The sequence below is a fragment of the Danio rerio genome, chromosome 12 (assembly GCF_049306965.1).
Source record: "Danio rerio strain Tuebingen ecotype United States chromosome 12, GRCz12tu, whole genome shotgun sequence".
Lineage (NCBI taxonomy): Eukaryota > Metazoa > Chordata > Actinopteri > Cypriniformes > Danionidae > Danio > Danio rerio.
The window spans coordinates 4,103,935-4,123,886 of record NC_133187.1 but is presented as its reverse complement, the minus strand read 5'-3'; the positions used below and the strand labels follow the sequence as shown (position 1 = coordinate 4,123,886).

At 37.2% G+C, this 19,952-nt stretch overlaps 1 protein-coding gene across 4 annotated transcripts in view; it reads left to right on the top strand.

Annotated features, from left to right (window-relative positions):
• wnk4a (WNK lysine deficient protein kinase 4a) overlaps positions 1–19,952 on the top strand; it is a 128,708-nt gene that overhangs the window by 66,203 nt on the left and 42,553 nt on the right. For all 4 annotated transcript variants that reach the window (XR_012387779.1, XR_012387778.1, XM_021480207.3 and 1 more), the window contains exons 6-10: positions 4,056–4,144; positions 6,088–6,307; positions 11,097–11,466; positions 14,590–14,756; positions 16,837–16,901. Coding sequence is in view for 2 of the 4 variants with exons in the window: in XM_021480207.3 (XP_021335882.2) it covers positions 4,056–4,144; positions 6,088–6,307; positions 11,097–11,466; positions 14,590–14,756; positions 16,837–16,901 (911 nt within the window). In the remaining 2 variants the exon portion in view is untranslated. The remainder of the gene's footprint in view (positions 1–4,055; positions 4,145–6,087; positions 6,308–11,096; positions 11,467–14,589; positions 14,757–16,836; positions 16,902–19,952) is intronic.

Here is a 19,952-nt window from a genome sequence, read left to right as displayed (position 1 = left end):
TAAAAGTCTCGAACATGTAAGCTGCTGTCACAAATTTGTCACAAATGCCAGTCTGCGGTTTTCGTTGACTGCCAGAAAACAATATTAGCTTTGACCTTCAAAAAACACTCAGCACTAAGAGTTGGTTTGCGTTGTTGACACTTTGAGAATACTCTGCTTTCTACAATGCGGAGACGAGTTCACTTTCAAAGGTTGAAATCCATTTCAGACACTAAAATCTGTAATATTATGAGTATGTTAAACTGTTTAAAGTGCCAAAAACAAAACTAGCAGTGGTGGAAAGAGTACCTGAAAATCATACTCCAATAAAAGTACCAGCACTTGCCAAAAACGTAGTGCAAGTAGAGTAAAAGTATCTGTTTTAAATACTACTCAAAGTATGAGTAAAAAGAAGCCCTTCTAAAAGTATTTATGAGTAGTGAGTATTACGCTGGGAAAATTGTTCTACTGTTTACCCTGCAAATTAAAAATGTAGCTTATGTAAGGGCCATTCACTTTTAAAATATACAGTTTAATTCAGAATTATTAGCACACTTGAATTATTAGACCGCTTGTTTATTTTTTCCCCAATTTCTGTTTAAGGGAGAGAAAAAAATTTCAGCACATTTCTAAACATAATAGTTTTAATAACTCATCTCTAATAACTGATTTATTTTATCTTTGCCATGATGACAGTAAATAATATTTGACTAGATATTTTTCCAGACACTTTTATACAGCTTAAAGTGACATTTAAAGGCCTAACTAGGTTAATTAGGTATAGGCAGGTTAGGGTAATTAGGCAAGTTATTGTATAACAGTGGTTTGTTCTGTAGACAGTCAAGAAAATATATAGCTTACAAGGGCTAATACTTTTGTCCCTAAAATGGTGTATAAAAATTTTAAAACTGCTTTTATTCTAGCCGAAATAAAACAAATAAAACTTTCTCCAGAAGAAAAAATATTATCAGACATACTGTGAACATTTCCTTGCTCTGTTAAACATCATTTGGGAAATATTTAAAAAAGAATCAGAATTTAAAGATGGGTGGGGGGGGGGGGGGGGGGTCGTTGTGTGTGTGTGTGTGTGGGGAGGGGGGGATTTGTAATTGTACCTCTTTCCAACAGGGAAACCACCAACAATAAAGAAAGCATGTGCTGTCATGGCTTTGCAATCAAAAAAATGTCATTATAATGGAAGTCAATGGGGCAAAAACAGCCACCAGAGAGTGCCCAGAGAGTATTGTTTTTTTGTTTTTGGTAATTTTTCCCAAAAAAAAAGTATTTTCCCAAAAAATGTGTCAAATTAAGATTTTTCACCTGAAATCATCCCATTTGCTGAAACCCAGATAAAATTGGGGCCAAAATAAGACTTTAAAGGCACCCAGAAATGGATGAAAACCCCAGCAACACTCAGAAAAAAGTTAAATCTACCTCCTAAATTATAATTTCTGAGAAAACAACTAGTTGTTTGAGTATTTGCACTTCATTACTCTGCACTACTAAAACAGTGAACCCATAAAAGAGCATAATAGTAATGCAATAATGTAAAATTCACTAGTAATTTGAGGCTTGTTTTGATTATATTACATGTCAGAAAACAACTTTATGATGTTTTGAAAGTACTGGGTAAACTCCACACACACTTTATGTGGATGACGCCAGTGGATTTGCTTTATAGGTTTGCTAAATGACGTCTTGAATGAGCAAAACAAAGCCTGCTCTGAAAAGGCTCGCGAGTGTTAATGACAAAACCAAGAAGTGCACCAAACTGTGAACGGGACGGCCGGCTGTCCAAAGCTTCAATGAACTCCACTAGTCTACAGGGAAAGTGACCTGCTCTGGCTGTAATTCAGCTCTCAGCTTTAACATTATTGAAGACTTTTGTGTAGTTGAGTAACTCAAACGTGACAAATTACAATATTATAATCATTCATAAAACTTTGTTAGAAGTGTTTTTGGTCTTATTAGAGTTTTGGCTCAAAATCTTTTATAAGTATCTTAAAATATACCTCTAAGTGGCTAAAAAGAGTTGAGCACAGTTTAAATTACATTAATCATCTTTGAAAAAAGCTTACAGTGTCTTAAGTTTCTTAAAAGTGTCTTGTAAGTTTAAAAAAATCTGCTGTTTTAAAAGAATCTAAAACAAATTATAGAATATCAGACATTCTCAAAGCTTAAAAGCTGTTTCTAATTTTGTTAAAAGTGTTTTAAAGTGTCTTATAAGAGTCTTGCGTTATAGGTGTCTTAAAATATTCCTATAAGTGGCTTAAAAGAGAGAAGGGCAGATTAGGTGATAATAAAATAATATTTTTTCATTCCAAAAATTTGATTTATCATTAAATTCTTAAAAATGTCTTGTGTTTCTTAAAAGAGTCTTAAGTTTAAAACATATAAACATTTTACAAAAGTTAAGAACTAATGAGAAGATATTAATCATTCAAAAAAACGTTAAAATGTCTTTGGTTTTTTAATAGTGTCTTAAGTTTAAAACATCTTATAAGCGATTTTCAAAGCGTTGAAAACAAATAAAAATATATGAATCATTCACAAAGCTTAAAACCATTTTGTAATTTTTTTAAAAGTCTCATAAGACTTTTGCCTCTAAAATGTTTATTATATTGTACTTCTAAAAAGTGTCTTAAGTTTAAAGCATCATTTTAAAAGCGTTATGAACAAATTAGAAGATAATAACCATTCAATAAAGCTTTAAAATGTTCTATGTTTTTAAAAAAGTTTCTTACATTTAAAACATATAAGTGATTTAAAAAGAGTTACGAACAAATGAGTAGATATTAATCATTCATGAAGCTGAAAAGCATTTTTAAATTTTATTTAAAGTCTAAGTCTAAAAGTTTCGCCATAATTTTTTTTATAAGTATCTTAAAATATACTTCTAAGTTTCTTAAAAGACAGTTAAATGACATTAATAATTATTGAAATAAAAAAAGTTTCTTAAAAGTGTCTTTTAAATATGCACAGTGTTTTAAAAGCAATAACAATAACAAGTTAGATCATATCAAACATTCTCGAAGCTTAAAAGCAACTTGTAATTTTGTTAAAAGTGTTTTTAAAGTGTTTTATAAAAGTCTTGCCTCATAAGTGTCTTATTTAAGTGGCTTAAAATATTCATATAAGTGGCTTAAAACAGTGAAGGACAGATTAAGTGACAATAATCATTTGAAATAGCTTAAAATATCTTAGTTTCCTAAAGTCATATTAGCATTTTAAGACAGTTAAGAACAAATGAGAAGATATTAATCATTAAAAAGCTTTAAAATGTCTTACACTTTTAAAAAGTGTCTTATAATGTTATATAAGCCAAGTCTTGCCTCAAAAGTGTCTTATTTAAGTGTCTTAAAATATTCTTATAAGTGGCTTAAAACAGTGAAGGACAGATTAAGTGACATTAATCATTCAAAATGGCTTAAATTATCTTGCGTATCCTAAAGTAATATAGGCATTTTAAAAGCTTTTTAAGAGTTAAGAACAAATGAGAAGATATTAATCATTAAAAAAAACTTTAAAATGTCTTACACTTCTTAAAAGTGTCTTTAGACATTATATAAGCGATTTTAAAAGAGTTAAAAACAAATTAGATGATATTACTCATTCACAAAGCTTAAAATAATTTTGTAACTTTGTTAAAAGTGTACTTTTTTATATATCTCATAAGAGCTTTGCCTCAAAGATGTTGTATAAATATCTTAAAATAGTCTTCCAAGTGTTTTAAAAGAGTTAAGTACAGATTAGATGACATTTATTAATCATTCAAAAAGTATGCATGTGTGTTATAAATGTATTATAAACAATAAATGTCTTGGAAAAAGTATCTGAAAAATCTCTTGTCTCAAGTGTATTGCTTTATAAGTTACCTTAAATGCACTTGAGCTCTTTTCCATACATTCAACATACGTTATCTGGTAACTGTGATTGGATTATGTGAAAGCAAAACGGTTATATAATATAATATCGTTAACAGTAGAACATTAGATTGGTGAATGCTATTATTAAAGCATGTTAAGCCTCTTTAACAGACCTCAGTTGACTTTTGTGTCCCTTTCTGCTGTTTTCAGGGTATAAAGCCGGACAGTTTCCACAAAGTGAAAGTTCCTGAGTTGAAGGAAATCATCGAAGGCTGCATCCGCATGAACAAAGATGAAAGGTACAGTACTGCTGCTGCTCAAACTGTTTGATTTCACAAGCTGTAATCAAATGTCTTTTGTTGTATGAATTATGTTTCAGGATTACAATTACTGACTCTAATAAAAACTATTTCAAAGATTTTTGTTGATTTAAATATAGCTGAAATAAAATAAAGGAAAATATTAAATAATAGCAAAAAATATTTCTTAGTAAAAATAGTAAATGATAATAGTTAAAATAATAATAAAATAAAAGTATGTTTTTTTTTTTACTATAGTGGTATAGTAAAAGTAAAAATAAATGTTTGTACAATAAGTAAATAATTTAATATAGTTTGAAATGGAAAGACTTAGACCCAATCCCTATTCTACCCCTTAGCCCTTCCCCTTGCTTTCGCGTGAAGGGGTAGGGGTGTCCCAATTCTCTTTAGCTTAAAGGGGAAGGGCTAGATACCCCTTAAAACAGAGATTTTTCTAATCTAGCTAAATTTTGCTATCTATAATCCCTAATATTAACTCCTGTATAGTAGTCCCATGACATACTTTCACATTTGTCACTCGATGACACTCTAATACCCTATCAGTAATGTCTAGTGGCTGAGAATGACCTTTATACAGTGTCTGGTATAATGTTAATGCTGTTTTCGTGTGTTTACACAGATAAATATGGGCACTGTGTAAATGCACAGTATAGTTACGATCTTATTGCCATACCATATGGTTATGATAGCTTGAAATTGTCACCTTCAGTGATTTCCTGAAAATAAATACCAAAAAATAACACAACTGGAGTATCTACAGCAGTCGCGATCGTCTGGAAGAGGAAGTAATATAGATAAAAAGGCACACAAAAACTACTTTAAAATTTAAAAAGGACACAATTAAACTAAAAATAAACTGAAAAATGGAAATCTGCTCATATGTCAAAATGAATTAAAAATTTTTTTAATAAATAAATAAATAAATAAATGATAAAACCAAATAAAATACACGTGTCTGAACAGTGAGGTGTGAAGACTATATTGAAAATAATTATATATATATAATAATATATATATATATATATATATATATATATATATATATATATATATATATATATATATATATATATATATATATATATATATATATATAAATAATTATATATATATATATATACATACAGAGTTATATACACACACACACACACACATATATATATATATATATATATATATATATATATATATATATATATATATATATATATATATATATATATATATATATATATTTATATTTATATTTATTTATATATATATAAATTATTAGCCCCCATAAGAAATCATAATTTTTTGATTGGCTGCAGAACAAACCACTGTTGTACAATGACTTGCCTGATTAACAAAACTTGCCTAATTAACCAGATTTAGCCATTAAATTGCAATATTATATACTGTCATCAAGGAAAAGACTAAATAAATTAACAAATAGAAATTAGCGTGTGGGTGTCACAGTGGCGCAGTGGGTAGCACAATCGCCTCACAGCAGGAAAGTCGCTGGTTCGAGCCTTGGCTGGGTCAGTTGGCATTTCTGTGTGGAGTTTGCATGTTCTCCCCGTGTTGTTGTGGGTTTCCTCACAGTTCAAAAAAAGGGGAATTGGGTAAGCTAAATTGTCCATAGTGTTTGGGCATGTTCTATATAAAACTTGCTGGATAAGTTGGCGGTTCATTCCGCTGTGGCAACCCAAGATTAATAAAGGAAATAAGCCGAAAAAAAAATGATTGAATAAAATTAGTATGCTATAAAAAGCTTCTCTGGCACTCTGGAAATATTTGAAAATTAATTCAAATTTTACAAGAGGGCTAATAATCTTGACTTTAACTGTATATATATATATATTAATATAACTGCTTATTGATTTACAATTATTTCAACATAGTTGCACGCATTTAGTCCTGCGTCTTTCTTTCTACTCCAGGTACACCATTCAGGACTTGCTGGAGCACACCTTCTTCCAGGAGCACAACGGTGTCCATGTTGAACTGGCCGAAGAGGACGACATGATCAAGTCCGGCCTGAAGCTCTGGCTCCGCATGGACGACACTAAAAAGCTCCACGGAAAGTACAAAGACAACAACGCCATCGAGTTCCTGTTCGAGCTCTACAAAGACGTGCCGGAGGAGGTGGCGCAGGAGATGGTGAGCACATAATCCCACATCAACCTCGTCTCACAGCCTTCAAAGTGCCTCTTGAAGGATCTGAGGTGTGGTTGCATTACCCAGCTCCTTCCCCTCGGGGATCAACACTGCGTAAATATCTGGGTTAAGGTTTCTTCATTGATATCCACAGGGCGATTACTGAAACATGTTTGTCTTAGTAACCTACTTATCATATAGCAGGTGTGTTTTTCTAGCTGTTTGATATACAGTATGTCACCATACCAGATCTACATCTGCTGTAAAAAAAAAAGAAAAGAAAAAAAAGTAGAAACCTTGTTTAAACCATATTATTTTATTTTGCTGGTATCTACACTTACCGGCCACTTTATTAGGTACACCTGTGTAACTGCTTGGTAACTCAAATGTCTAATTAGCCAATCACATGGCAGCAACTTAATGCATTTAGGCATGTAGACCTGGTCAAGACGCTGGTGGTGGTGTGATGTTCATTCATTCTGTCATTTTCTTAGTCCCTTTATTAATCTGGGGTCGCCACAGCAGAATGAACCACCAACTTATCCAGCATGTTTTTGCCCTTCCAGCCACAACACATCTTTAGGAAACATTTACAAACACTCATTCACACACTCTCATACACTACAGACAATTTAGCCGACTCAATTCACCTGCACCGCATATCTTTGGACTGTGGGGGAAACACCCGGAGGAAAGCTACGCGAACGCAGGGAGACCATGCAAACTCCACACAGAAATGCCAACTGAGCTGAGGACCGAACCAGCGACCTTCTTGCTGTGAGGTGACAGCACTACCTACTGCGCCATTGCTTCGCCCTGGTGTGATGTTGTGGGGGATATTTCCTTGGCATGCTTTGGCCCATTAGTATCAATTGAGCATCGTGTCAACGCCAAAACCTACAGTGCATCCGGAAAGTATTCATAGCGCTTCACTTTTTCCACATTTCTTTATGTTGCAGCCTTATTCCATAATGGATTAAATTCATGTATTTGCTAAAAATTCTACATACAATATGACTAATGTGAGGAAAAAGTTTTTGAAATTGTTGCAAATTTATTAAAAATTCTTTTTATAAAAAATCAGTGTTCACAGACTTTGCTCAATTCTTTGCTGATGCCTCTTTGGCAGCGATTACAGCCTCGAGTCTTTTTGAATATGATGGCACAAGCTTGGCACACCTGTCTTTGGAAATTTTTGGCCATTCCTCTTTGCAATACCTCTCAAGCTCTATCAGGTCGGATGGGAAGCGACGGTGTACAGCCATTTTCAGATCTCTCCTGAGATGTTCAATAGGATTTAGGTCTGGGCTCTGGCTGAGCCACTCAAAGACATTCACCGAGTTGTTGTGAAGCCACTCCATTGATATTTTGGCGGTGCGCTTTGAGTGATTTTCCTGCTGGAAGATGAACAGTCGCCAGTCTGAGGTCAAGAGCACTCTGAAGCAGGTTTTCATTCAGGATGTCTCTGTACATTGCTGCATTCATCTTTCCCTCTATCCTGACTAGTCTTCCAGTTCCTGCTGCTGAAACACATCCCCACAGCATGATGCCGCCACCACCATGCTTAACTGTAGGGATGCTGTTAGCCTGGTGATGAGTGCTGCCTGGGTTTCTCTAAACGTAACGCCTGGCATTCACTACAAAGAGTTCAATTTTAGTCTTATCAGACCTGAGAATTTAGTTTCTTATGGTCTGAGAGTCCTTTAGATGCCTTTTGGCAAATTCTAGCCGGGGAGTGTCTTCCGTCTGGCAACTCCACCATACAGGCCTGATTGGTGGATTGCTGCACAGATGGTTGTCCTTCTTTAACACAGAAAAATGCTGGAGCTCAAACAGAGTGACCATAGGGTTATCGATCACCTCCCTGACTAAGACCCTTCTCCCCCGATCACTCAGCTTAGATGGCCGGCCAGCTCTAGGAGGAGTCCTTGTGATTCCAAACATCTTCCACTTACAGATGATGGAGGCCGCTGTGCTCATTGGAACTTTCAGAGCAGCAGAACTTTTTCTGTAACCTTCCCCAGCCTTGTGCCTCGAGACAATCCTGTCTCGGAGGTCTACAGACAATTCCTTTGACTTCATGCTTGGTTTGTGCTTTGACATGCACTGTCAACCCTGGGACCTTATATAGACAGGTGTATGCCTTTTCAAACCATGTCCAATCAGCTGAATTGACCACAGGTGAACTCTAAGCTGCTGAAACATCTCAGGAATGATCAGTGGAAACAGAATGTACCTGAGCTCAATTAAGAGCTTCACGGCAAAGGCTTTGAATACTGATGTACAGGTGCTTTTTCATGGTTTTTATGTTTAATAAATTTGCAACAATTTCAAAAGCTCTTTTTTCGCATTGTCATTATGGGGTATTGTGTGTAGAATTTTGAGGAAATCAATTAATTTAATCCTTTTTGGAATAAGGCTGTAGAAGCGTTATCAATACTTTCCGGATGCACTGTAAATTTGTTTTTGATTAAACAATTTGTTTTCGGGTTCAAACATGACGCAGAAACATTCTTGACCTCTTTTAGCTCTTGGGACCTAATCTTGTGTATCTCATGACTTTCCAAGATTTTCTTAATGACCTTCAGAGTGTTGCTGGTTTCCAGCAGTCTGTCCTCACTCCGACTTGATGACTTTCCTCCTCCTGTGTCAATAATGTGGGCCGTCACTGAACTCCTGACCTTCCTGCACGCTTTCAAACACACCTGAATATGCATCTCCTGCCAGCGCTTTTCTTGACATAGCGGGACAGCGCTCACTTCATCCCGAAACACCGGGGCCTGTGTAACCCTGCTGCGTGTTGCATAACGCTTTCAAGGGCATCGCTTTTTAATCATCGACGTGGAAATGTGAGAGCAGGGGGCCAAAGGAGGAAGAGGGTCACGTGCCCGGTGTTGTGAAACTCAATCCTTTCTCTTGTCCAGTCTGCAGTCCAACTTATTATAAGGCCGGCCTATCACAATCCTCCTTTTATCTCTCATCTTGTCTGCTTTTCATCAAGAACAAATTTATCGTTAAGTCGCATCGACGGCGGGTTATTGTGTTATTTGATGAGCCCATGTGCTGATGGAGGCTTCAATGGCCGACATTGTTTCATTGGAAACACACTGTTCCGAAGTTGGGTGGAAAGTTTATTGAGATCTGCACTGTAGAGTCATTTTCATAAACTTTATGCCAAGCTCAAATCTACTTTAGCACTGCAAAAAAATGCGTTTTTGTTATGTTTCTATTGCAAAAAGGTGTTGTATGTAAGTTGTTGACTCTTAGCATAGAAATACACTAATATGTTTGCAGATAATTAAGAAACATGCTAAGTGAACATTCTTGTTCATCTGAAAAACAATGCTGAAGTCAGATATTCTGCTTTGAAAATGTGTGTTATGTGCCAAAACGTCTGTCTTTGTTTTGGTCATTTAACCCGCCCAATGCCAGCTTAGCCAATTATATTTCAGCACCCTTGGGTTGCCTTTGGGGAAAACAGCGTATTTCATTTATTCAGTCAGCAAGGCTCTCATAGCATGTGCACGCGACCAAAAATGTGACCTCCGGTGGACAGTAGCCGACTCCAAAATGAGACGCAGATTCAGAGTTCCACATGATGTGGTTATTAATTACCAAATAATATGAATATTATAAACGTAAACATTAGGTGAGCAGGTTACATTGTAACCCCGTGTCCTAACAACACGACTTAAAACTTATTTTAGTATGAAAAAAATTCCTTCTATCAAGTGCCGTTTCTTTTATATAAGAGACGCTTCAAATCAGCCTTAAATCAGCCTTTTGGCTCAATAGTCAGCACACTCACGTCAATCTGGCAACCTGGACTCGTCAGAGGAGGAGCCGAGTGAAAATGCGTTTTGGTCAAGGAATGCAATACCTAGTTCAACCACTGGGTGTCAAACTTGCATACTGCGCCTTTAAATCAAGAAGCATTTTCTAGACAAGCTAAACATGTTGTCTTGTTCTGAGAATTAATTTAAAAAAAAATATGCCAAAATCTGAATTTGAATTGTGTTAATTTTAATTACTGACAATTGTTATTTAATAAATCAGAATTTTTATATGCCGTTAAAAATTTATTGAATTTGAATTTCTTAATTTGAATTTGAATTTCATAACTTGAATATTGAACATCTGAGATTTAAACGGCACCTATGGTAAGAAATCTACTTTTCAAGCTGTTTGGACAGACATGTGTGTAGGTATAGTGTATAGGTGGTCATTTTAGGGGGACATAAACACACACAGTCCTTTTTTTCCATTTAACAACACAAAAATGGTGGACCAATTGGAGCGGTTTTCAGACTGAACGCAATTTGACGTAGGAGTGTGGTCCCCCCGCCCACCAATATTGATTGACAGCTGCATATTTACATGTCTCCGTAGTAACGCATATAATCATATCAACAAGACAGGACTTGCGCAAAGCAACCGGGAATAAAAGGTCTGTTTAGTTTGCTAAATCATCATCAAATCATCATCAATCATCATCAAATGTGATCAAGAGTGAGTTTTTTTTTAATTTAGCATCAAACTAAATATCCTAAAATTCAAAACCTGAAATTCAGATCATGAAAACGAAACACTCTTGTTTTTTTAAAGGGGAGGAGCCACTATATGCCCCACCCTCTCTTCATGTTTTAGCTACAATTGTCACACCTAGAACAAAAAATGCAAATTTCAAAGCACTTCACGGGACCTTTAATAATGCTAACCTATGCTAACAATGTGCTAAACATGCTAATATTACAGTATGTTTATTTATGCGCCTAAAACTTGTCTTTCACAGGTGGTTTTGGGCTTCGTTTGCGAGGCAGACTACAAGCTGGTGGCCAAAGCCATGCGAGACCGCGTGACGGCCATCAAACGCCAGCGGGAAAAACATCGGCGACTAGCAGAAGAGCAGCAGAAGAAAAAAGAAGGGATCATTGAGGAAGAACCCGAGCTGCTGTCTCCCAGATCCACCGTTCAGATGTCTGAAACCCCTACTCCATCTCCCGTGCAGATCCCATCCACACCTCTCTTTCCAGAGCCCGTCCGCTCTCCTGCTACTGGATCATCAGATTTTGGGATTAACGGGGGCTTCCCACCGGAACCAGAGGAACCAGAGGCTGATCAGCACTTCCACATCCGACAAACGAGCTGCTCCTCAGCGACCTGTAAGCATCTGATCCTTAATTTATTCGTATTTTTTTCCTCAGAATCATTTTGAATAATGCTAATTAAATGGGATGACCACCGGCACCGATACACAAGGGCCCCGCTCGCCGGTACGGGCCCTATGACATCATTCTGATCGTATCGCGGACGATAGTGGAGAAACGAAAGTGAAGAGAAGCTGTGGAGTGGGTGTTTGTCGCAAACAAAACACAAAACTGTGGGGACGGCTTGGTGGGTGGATGTGTCGCGGATGAAAGTAAAGAGCAGGGAAGGTTTAAAGGTGTCGCGGATGAAAGTGAAGAGGGGGGTGAGATTGGGGGGTGGGGGAGGGGGTTAAACCGAAACAGTTTTTCATACATTTAGCTGTTTAAAATATGTGTGGATAATAAATAACTTATTAGAATTAGGTTTTTGATGGGGCAAGTAAAAAAAACCTGCTGGGTCTTAAAAAAATCTTTAGCGTTTTTATTCCTATATAAGACCGAAATTTTATTCTTGATGGTCTTTAGGAAGTTTTAGTCTTGGTTTGTTCTGTAGACAGTCGGAAAAAACATTTGCTCAAAGAGGCTAATAATTTTGACCTTTAAATGGCTCATAAAAAAAATAAAAACTGCCTTTATTCTTACCGAAATAAAACAAATAAGACTTTTTTCAGAAGAAAAAATATTATCAGACATACTGTGAAAATTTCCTTGCCCTGTTAAACATCATTTGGGAAATATTTAAAAAACAAACAAAAAATTAAAAGGGGGGCTAATAGTTCTGACATACCTGTGTAACATAAGACGTTTTGTGATCCAGGGTCACATTTTAAAGCCAGAAGAAGATTAAACTAGTGGGTAAAAGCTCAAACTTAGCCAGTTGTTCGCTACAATTAAAGCTAACACATGCTAATGTTATTTTAATTGATGTTCAACAGATTCATTTATTTATTTTCCTTTGGCTTAGTCCCTTTATTCATCAGGGGTTGCCACGGCGGAATGAACCGCCGATGTTCAACGCACATAAATAAATTTAGTCAAGAGTTTCATGACTCTTAGTGACTAATACTTATATCGATTCAAAAATAAAATACAGTATCTCTATAGAGAATCCAAGTTTTACCCTATTAACAAATCCAGTCCCCAACTAAGGCGTTGTGGTCACAATTTGGCTATAATTAAATACAATTAAAGCCTTTGATATACAAAAGTCAAAGTGGAAAGAAAAAACTAAATGAAATAAATGATGTGAATAAAGAAAATCTGTTTTTATAAACCCATTGAATGACCAATAATACAGCAGGCAGGGCGATGTTAGGTAACCTCTGTTTAACAGTAGATCAGCGGGTTCAAGACGTCCACTGAGCCTCATGTAAACTATACGGAGCAGTGCCCTAAATCTTCCTCAATGTTTCTTTCACGCCGCGTTAAGTCCAGCAGCTCTCCTGAAAACAGCACATCACAGTCAACTGACTTCCACAAATAAACTCTTTTTAATAGCAACTGTGTGTGTATGCGCATCAGGGAAGGTGAAGGGTGAGGGTATAGGTAGTACATTATGGAGTTTAGACACTTTGGAGTGGACACTGTACAAAATGTAGGACGCTGTAAAATTAAACAGTAGATTTACTGTATTATTATTATTTTATTATCTGTATTAATTTTTACACTGGCAACATTTCCAATACCTTGTAACAAAACCTATGTATACGTCTCTTTAAACAACTCATTTTATTACCATATTTATACTGTATATGGAGGAAAAATGAACAGAAGGAAAAATAGGAGATGTTTACTGCATTGTTTTGTAGTATAATTCTGAAACTATTATAGTTTTTTTTTTATAGGGGTTTTCACCTTTATTGTGATAGGACAGTGGAGATTCAGAGACAGGAAACTATGGGGAGCAGAGATAGAGGAAGGGTCGGCAAAGAACCTCAAGCCGGGAATTGAACTCGGGTCACCGCGAACACCTCAGTGCCATGTGTCAACGCACTAACCACAAGGCTATTGGCGCCAACATGAAATGGATATAGTTGATCAGAATCAAGCATTCAATCAACCCAAGCTCATTCTGGAAACGTAGCCCCGCGGACGTTTCTGGAGACCGCGATTTACGTGGCCGGAGGTACGTAAGGCCGCGTTTCGTTTTTTTCGAGCGAACGCTGCGGGGCGGTGTGGCCCCGCTCCGCCCCTCCTCTTCGCGCTCGCCGGCCGACGGCTCGCCTCCGAGTGGAGGGCTTTCCCGATGCAACCAGTTTGTCCGCTTAGCTCAAAGCGTTGCGTCGGCGGAACGGAGGCCCCGGACGAGGAGGAGGAGCCGGCCGCGGGGACAACGACCGGGATCGAGTCCGGGGAACAGCAGGTTCCGGAAATCAGGTAAGACGAAAAACGGAATCCGAAAAATAAGGGCGAGAATGCGGTGGGATGCGAAAACGCGGTCGAAATCGAAGACGAGGGCTTTTGCTTTTTTTTTTTTTCTGGACTGCTTTTGCGAACCGTCGCTCGGGTTTAGGGAAGGAGGAGGAGGAGGAGGAAGAGGATGGCGGCCGAGTCGGCCGATCCGGTGGCTTTTCGCGCGAGAACGGCGCGCGCTCCCGAGAGGCGCCCGAGATGCGAAAAAGCGCGCACAGCGGCCTCTCGCGGATCCGCGAAAACAAAAACCGCTCTAATACGTACCTCCCGGGACGTAAACCGCAGCCCGCAGAAACGTCCGCGGGGCTACGTTTCCACAATGAGCCCGGGTTGCATTCAATATCTAGTGCTAAAAGTGATTATAAATACAATTTTAGCAATTTGAGAATACCAAAGACTATAGAATACACAAGACTCATCACTCGTATAGTTTTGAATGGGGAAAAGTGTAACGGTCAATGAGGTTAATGAAGCCCTGCCTTGTATTACAGGAACCAATAAGCGATCGCTATAGATTGATGATATTCTGGGAGGAGGGGCTCGTATTAGATGTGACTTTCTGCAGATTTTGTGTGATTTGAACGTTTAGAAATCGAACTAACGAGACAGGTGTTGGTAAATTTTATTTGTAACTCCAAATATGAAGTTTAATACTCAGCCATTTGAATCATTAGTGTGACTCCTCACTCTGCAACTGACTGTCTGTTTCTCTTTGTTTTCCTCCAGCCGACTGTGAGACTGATGGATATCTCAGTCCCTCTGGATCACAGGATTGTACCGAGGCTTCAACAGGGAACGTTAGCTATTCTCCAACCCGCCTCTCCCAGCCGGCCACACCCATTGATGCCCCGCCCATTATTAGCCCACCAATCCCAGCTCTCCGTTTCCCTTCAGTGAGTACAAACCTACAAACAATGGCTGCATCCGAAATCACCTACTACTCGAGTAGGTACTACATTTGAATGTGAATTTACTACCTGACCATTAGAAAAGTGTTATATACATTGTTATATACATTAGATACATCATTATAATTGTTTAAGTTTGTTGATAAACAAATTTCGAGAGGATCACATGCTTATGATTGATCACGGCTGGTCCCGCATTAGCTAGCACATGATTCACCAATCAGACGATTCCTAAGTCGTCATAAATAACCAAAGTTCCACACCACAGACATCTTTGTTTTGAAGAATCCCCCCTTCCACCCCTACTGCTCCTCCTTTCCTATATTGGGCGGCATGGCGGCCTGGTGGTTAGTGCTGTTGCCTTACAGCAAGAATGTCACTGGTTTTAACCCTTAATTGACTAATCTAAATTGCCACCATAGACGTGCTGCCAGTTATCCATTCATAGTAGTCCCTAATTGGTCATAAGCTACAAACCGCAGGGGAGTTCTCGAGATCTATCCTGAGCTTAAACTCCTGTCTCGCCCTCTAAATGAGAGGGAGCCCCGGGTTCGAGGATCTTACGAGCTCAGGGCTCTCTCCCAGGACAGTATGCCAAACACGCTTTATAACCAATCACCAGCAAAGTGTGAACTCTTGAAATTGCAATTTTAATGGCTCTGTCTCAATAAATGATTAAATTAATTTATTTAAAAGAGCTTATTACATATAAATCTCAATTCCGCATAGACAATAGAAATGAAACACTTTTAATTCTTTAAATCTGAGCCAAACAGGATATTTTAGCTTGATTAAAAACTGTAACTCTTTAAGAATTATACAATTACATGCATGAAAACATTTCAAAGCGATGTCACTATGTTTTATCCACACCATACAGTATGTTACCATGAATTTCTGACATTCTGTTCATAGTTTCTCGAGCATGTTCAATCTACTTGATCAATGAATTACTCTGCTTACCCTAATTGATTGATCCAGAACTGTTGAATTTAAACAAGTACATTATAAGTAACTGTAATTAACTAATTATTAATTGACCTGAAAATGAAAAGCAATCCCTTACTTTTTAATTACTGTAATTTAATTACTGTAACTAGTTACTTTTGTAACCAATTACACTCAACACTGGTTATAGTATGAATATGAGGAGCATGACAGGAATTGGGATGTACTACATCAGGCATTTGTAATAGATCATCCGGGTACTTGTCGCATACTTTTTTACACCACTATGAATTCAGACATAGTACTTGGCTCATATACTGTTTTTCATATACTATATAATAGGGAAGTATGCGATTTTAAATGCAGCCCTGGTCTTACTTATAGATGAGTTTAGTAGAGGGCGACGCAGTGGCGTAGTAGGTAGTGCTGTCTCCTCACAGCAAGAAGGTCGCTGGTTGAAGCCTCAGCTGGCTCAGTTGGCGTTTCTGTGTGGAGTTTGCATGTTCTCCCCACTTTCACATGGGTTTCCTCCGGGTGCTCCGCTTTCCCCCACAGTCTAAACACATGCGGTACAGGTGACTTGGGTAGGCTAAATTGTCCGTAGTGTATGAGTGTGAATGCGTGTGTTTGGATGTTTCCAAGTGATGGGTTGCAGCTGGAAGGGCATCCGCTGTGTAAAACATATGCTGGAATAGTTGGCGGTTCATTCCGCTGTGGCATCCCCAGATTAATAAAGGGACTAAGCTAAAAAGAAAATGAATGAATGAAGTTCAGTAGACTTATTAAAACTCAATTTACCTTAGCAGGAAGTGCTTAAATGGATAGTTCAACTAAAAGTAAAAGTTCAGTCATCATTTACTCACTCTTAAACATGTTTGAGTTACTTTATTCCGTTTAACACAAAGGAAGATATTTTGGAGAAAGCTGTAAAATGCTAGTCAACGGTCGCCAGTTTCCAGCTTTCTTCAAAATATCTTCTTAAGAAAGTCATTAATGTTTGGAAACACTTGCGGGTGAGTAATGAAAAATAAAAAAATAGTGTGTAAACTTTCATTTTTGGGTCAACTGTCTCTTTAATAGGTACTTAGTGTAACTAAAAGCCTATTTGTTTCTTCAGAGTATTGCCGTGTCTGCCAAAACTGAAAGAGGACCACTCAGCCCTTTCTCCTCACCTGTAGACAGGTAAACACCTTTGCTTCCTTTGTGCATCAGGCATTCTCTCATCTGTGCTATGGTAAAAAATGTTCACAGAGCTTAAAAAAAACAATGTGTATATTGTAACACCATTGTATATATATATAACTTCAGGCCAAAAGGAAATCCATTTGGAGGTCAGTACTGGAGTTTTTTGGTTATTTAACTCTTGTGTGCTGTTGGGGGTATTTTCATCCACTCTGGGGAAATTTTGAGTCTTAAGTTTCAGCAAATGGGATGACTTTTGGCGACAAATCTTAATTTGAAACATATTTTGTGAAAATGATTTGAAAAATGTAAGAAATTCCAAAAATGTACTGCCCTTTCATTGTGTTAGTGGCTGTTTTTGCCCCGACTACACATTTTGCCTCTTTCCAATAGGGAAGATTACCATCAAGAATGCATTATTATATGGTGTCATGTCTTTGCATTCAAAACATATCGGTAACACTTAATAATAACTACACACTAAAAATAATTTATTAAGCATTAGCATATAGTGAACTCATTATTTGTTAAGCATTAACTCTACATTAATAAACGTTAGTAAGCAGTTTATAACTGCAGCTACAAATTCTCGATTCTTGACTTATAAGCACCTATATAATGTGTTTAATGATTGTATTTTCATACTTAAATGACAAATAAAGGCTCAGTTAAATTCGAAACAGGAAGAATGACATTATTCATTCCTATTCATTTAAAGATATACAAATGAAACTGTACTATAAAAAAAAATCAATCTTTGCAACCTGATCTAAAATAGAATCAGTGTAGAGTTTAAACATCACATCTTATTATATTGTTTAATTATTATATTGTTGTTTTATCCAGTTAGATGTCATATTTTGACACTCCTGTTATTTGGCAATGTTTAAACTTTACAGTCATTTTACTTTTTAGAAAGATTGCACAGATTATTGTTCAATTGATTCTGAGCCTTTATTTGTAATTTATAAGGGATTTATAAAGCATAAATAGTCCTCACTTTAGATTAGGTCACAAAACTGCATGAAGTTGAGTTAATAAAGCATTTATTAACATATTAGTTAACTATTAGTATATGCCTGAATAATAAGACATACAAACGTTAATGTCAATAGTTTATTAATCATTTACTACCTCATTCTGAATGATCCTAAAAACCCTCAACTACTCTTAAATACAAACGGTTTGTAAATAATGCAATACTTAATTTAGTAATGAAAAATACATCATTAACTAAGTATGAAAATACAGTCATTAAACACATTATATAGCTGCATATAAGTCAAGAATAGAGCATTTGTAGCTGCAGTTATAAACTGCTTACAAACGTTTATTAATGTAGAGTTAATGCTTAACAAATAATGAGTTCACTATTTGCTAATGCTTAATAAATGATTTATAGTGTGTAGTTATTATAAAGTGCTACCGATATGTTTTGATTGCAAAGACATGACACCATATAATAATGCATTCTTGATGGTAATCTTTACGTGATGTGTTTATTGATGTGGGAACATGTTCAGTGATGTTGCGAACAGGCATACTTTGTCCTGCTCATTCAAATTATTTAATTAAATGAATTAGATTGTAATTGACCGGCACAACATGGAAAACAGTTTAATATAGGCTTCCCTGAAACTAGTTTTATATTTTTTTTCCCCCCAAAATAATTATATTTTTTGTTTGAGCCATCTACTACTCAACTCTGCAGGTGGATGATTGTCGGTCAGTGGAAAGTAAGGATTTAATTAATGCGTCAGTAATTGTCTTTTATCACAATCTTCTGTCATATATTTGCAATTTTTTAAATATGTCATAATTTTAAAGATTACCCTGATTTTTCCTTGGTGCTGATGTGCTTTTATTACATTTAGATTTCAACAATTTAAAAAATTTAAATTAAAATTAAAAAGGAAACGAATGATGTGGTAATGAATGCCCTTAAATAATGTGTTTATTGACATGATTGGGGAAGGGGGCGGGGCGGTGCCGGATTTGTGCGTACCTTGGAATAAAATCCTGCAGGCGCCCTTGTCTAGGGCTCCGCCTACTTTGACATGGGCTGCTTTTGAAAGGAAATTAATGTTAGGCAGTACTCACGCTATGTACAGTTGCCTCGAACCGGGGCAAAGCACACTTGTCCCCCCTCCTGTCTCCCGACGGCCCGCACTCACATTACAATCAGGCCTGGGCACGCTTACGTCATCGATGCTGCACTGTTCAGTGAGCGCTCTCGCTCAGCACAGCAGAGATTGCTCATTATATCGTTTAAATCGTTTGTTATGCAGTGACATGCAGTCAAATATTTCGCCAAACAGTCCTTAGGGATGCTGTGACACGCAGTCAGATATTTCGCCGAATAGATCTGCCACTTTTGGCGCTCATAAACAATCATAAAGCTCTCGTGCTGCAGGAATGAGGAGGTCTGCTGAAGGCGCAGCTGTCGTGCAGTGAGGGGTTTGCGTATTTAATAAACTACGGCAGTTTGCGTTCACTGAACAGTAAAATTGATTAATAAATCCATATGAAACAGCCCCTTAAAAGTCACGTCTCGCTTTCAGTTTCGGGCTTTGGCGCGTTTTGCACTCACACTACAAGTGTACCGCACCAAAGCCCAAGTGAACTGCGCTCAGGCCCACCTCTTCCAAACGGGCCAGGTCCGGCCAAGTGAACCGTGCTTGAGCCCGATTCAGCACACTCACACTTCTCAAACGATCGGGGAAACGGGCCTGGGCACGGTACGGATGGCATAGTGTGAGTAAGCCCTTATAATCCAGATTAAAAGTTACTATGACACTTACTTTGCACTCATATATACATATTCATCTCAATGTCACTCTCAGTTGGTAGGTTTGCACACACACATATATATTTATATATATGAACTAGTTGCTTAATAGCATGTCTAATAATAAGCTGTTGTCTGTTACTTATAAAGCACATATTCTGCATGATCTTATTCCACATAGCTAATCCTACACATTAGCTAAACCCAACTGCTACCTTAATACTATTAATAAGCATGAGCTTAGCAGTTTATTGAGGCAAAAG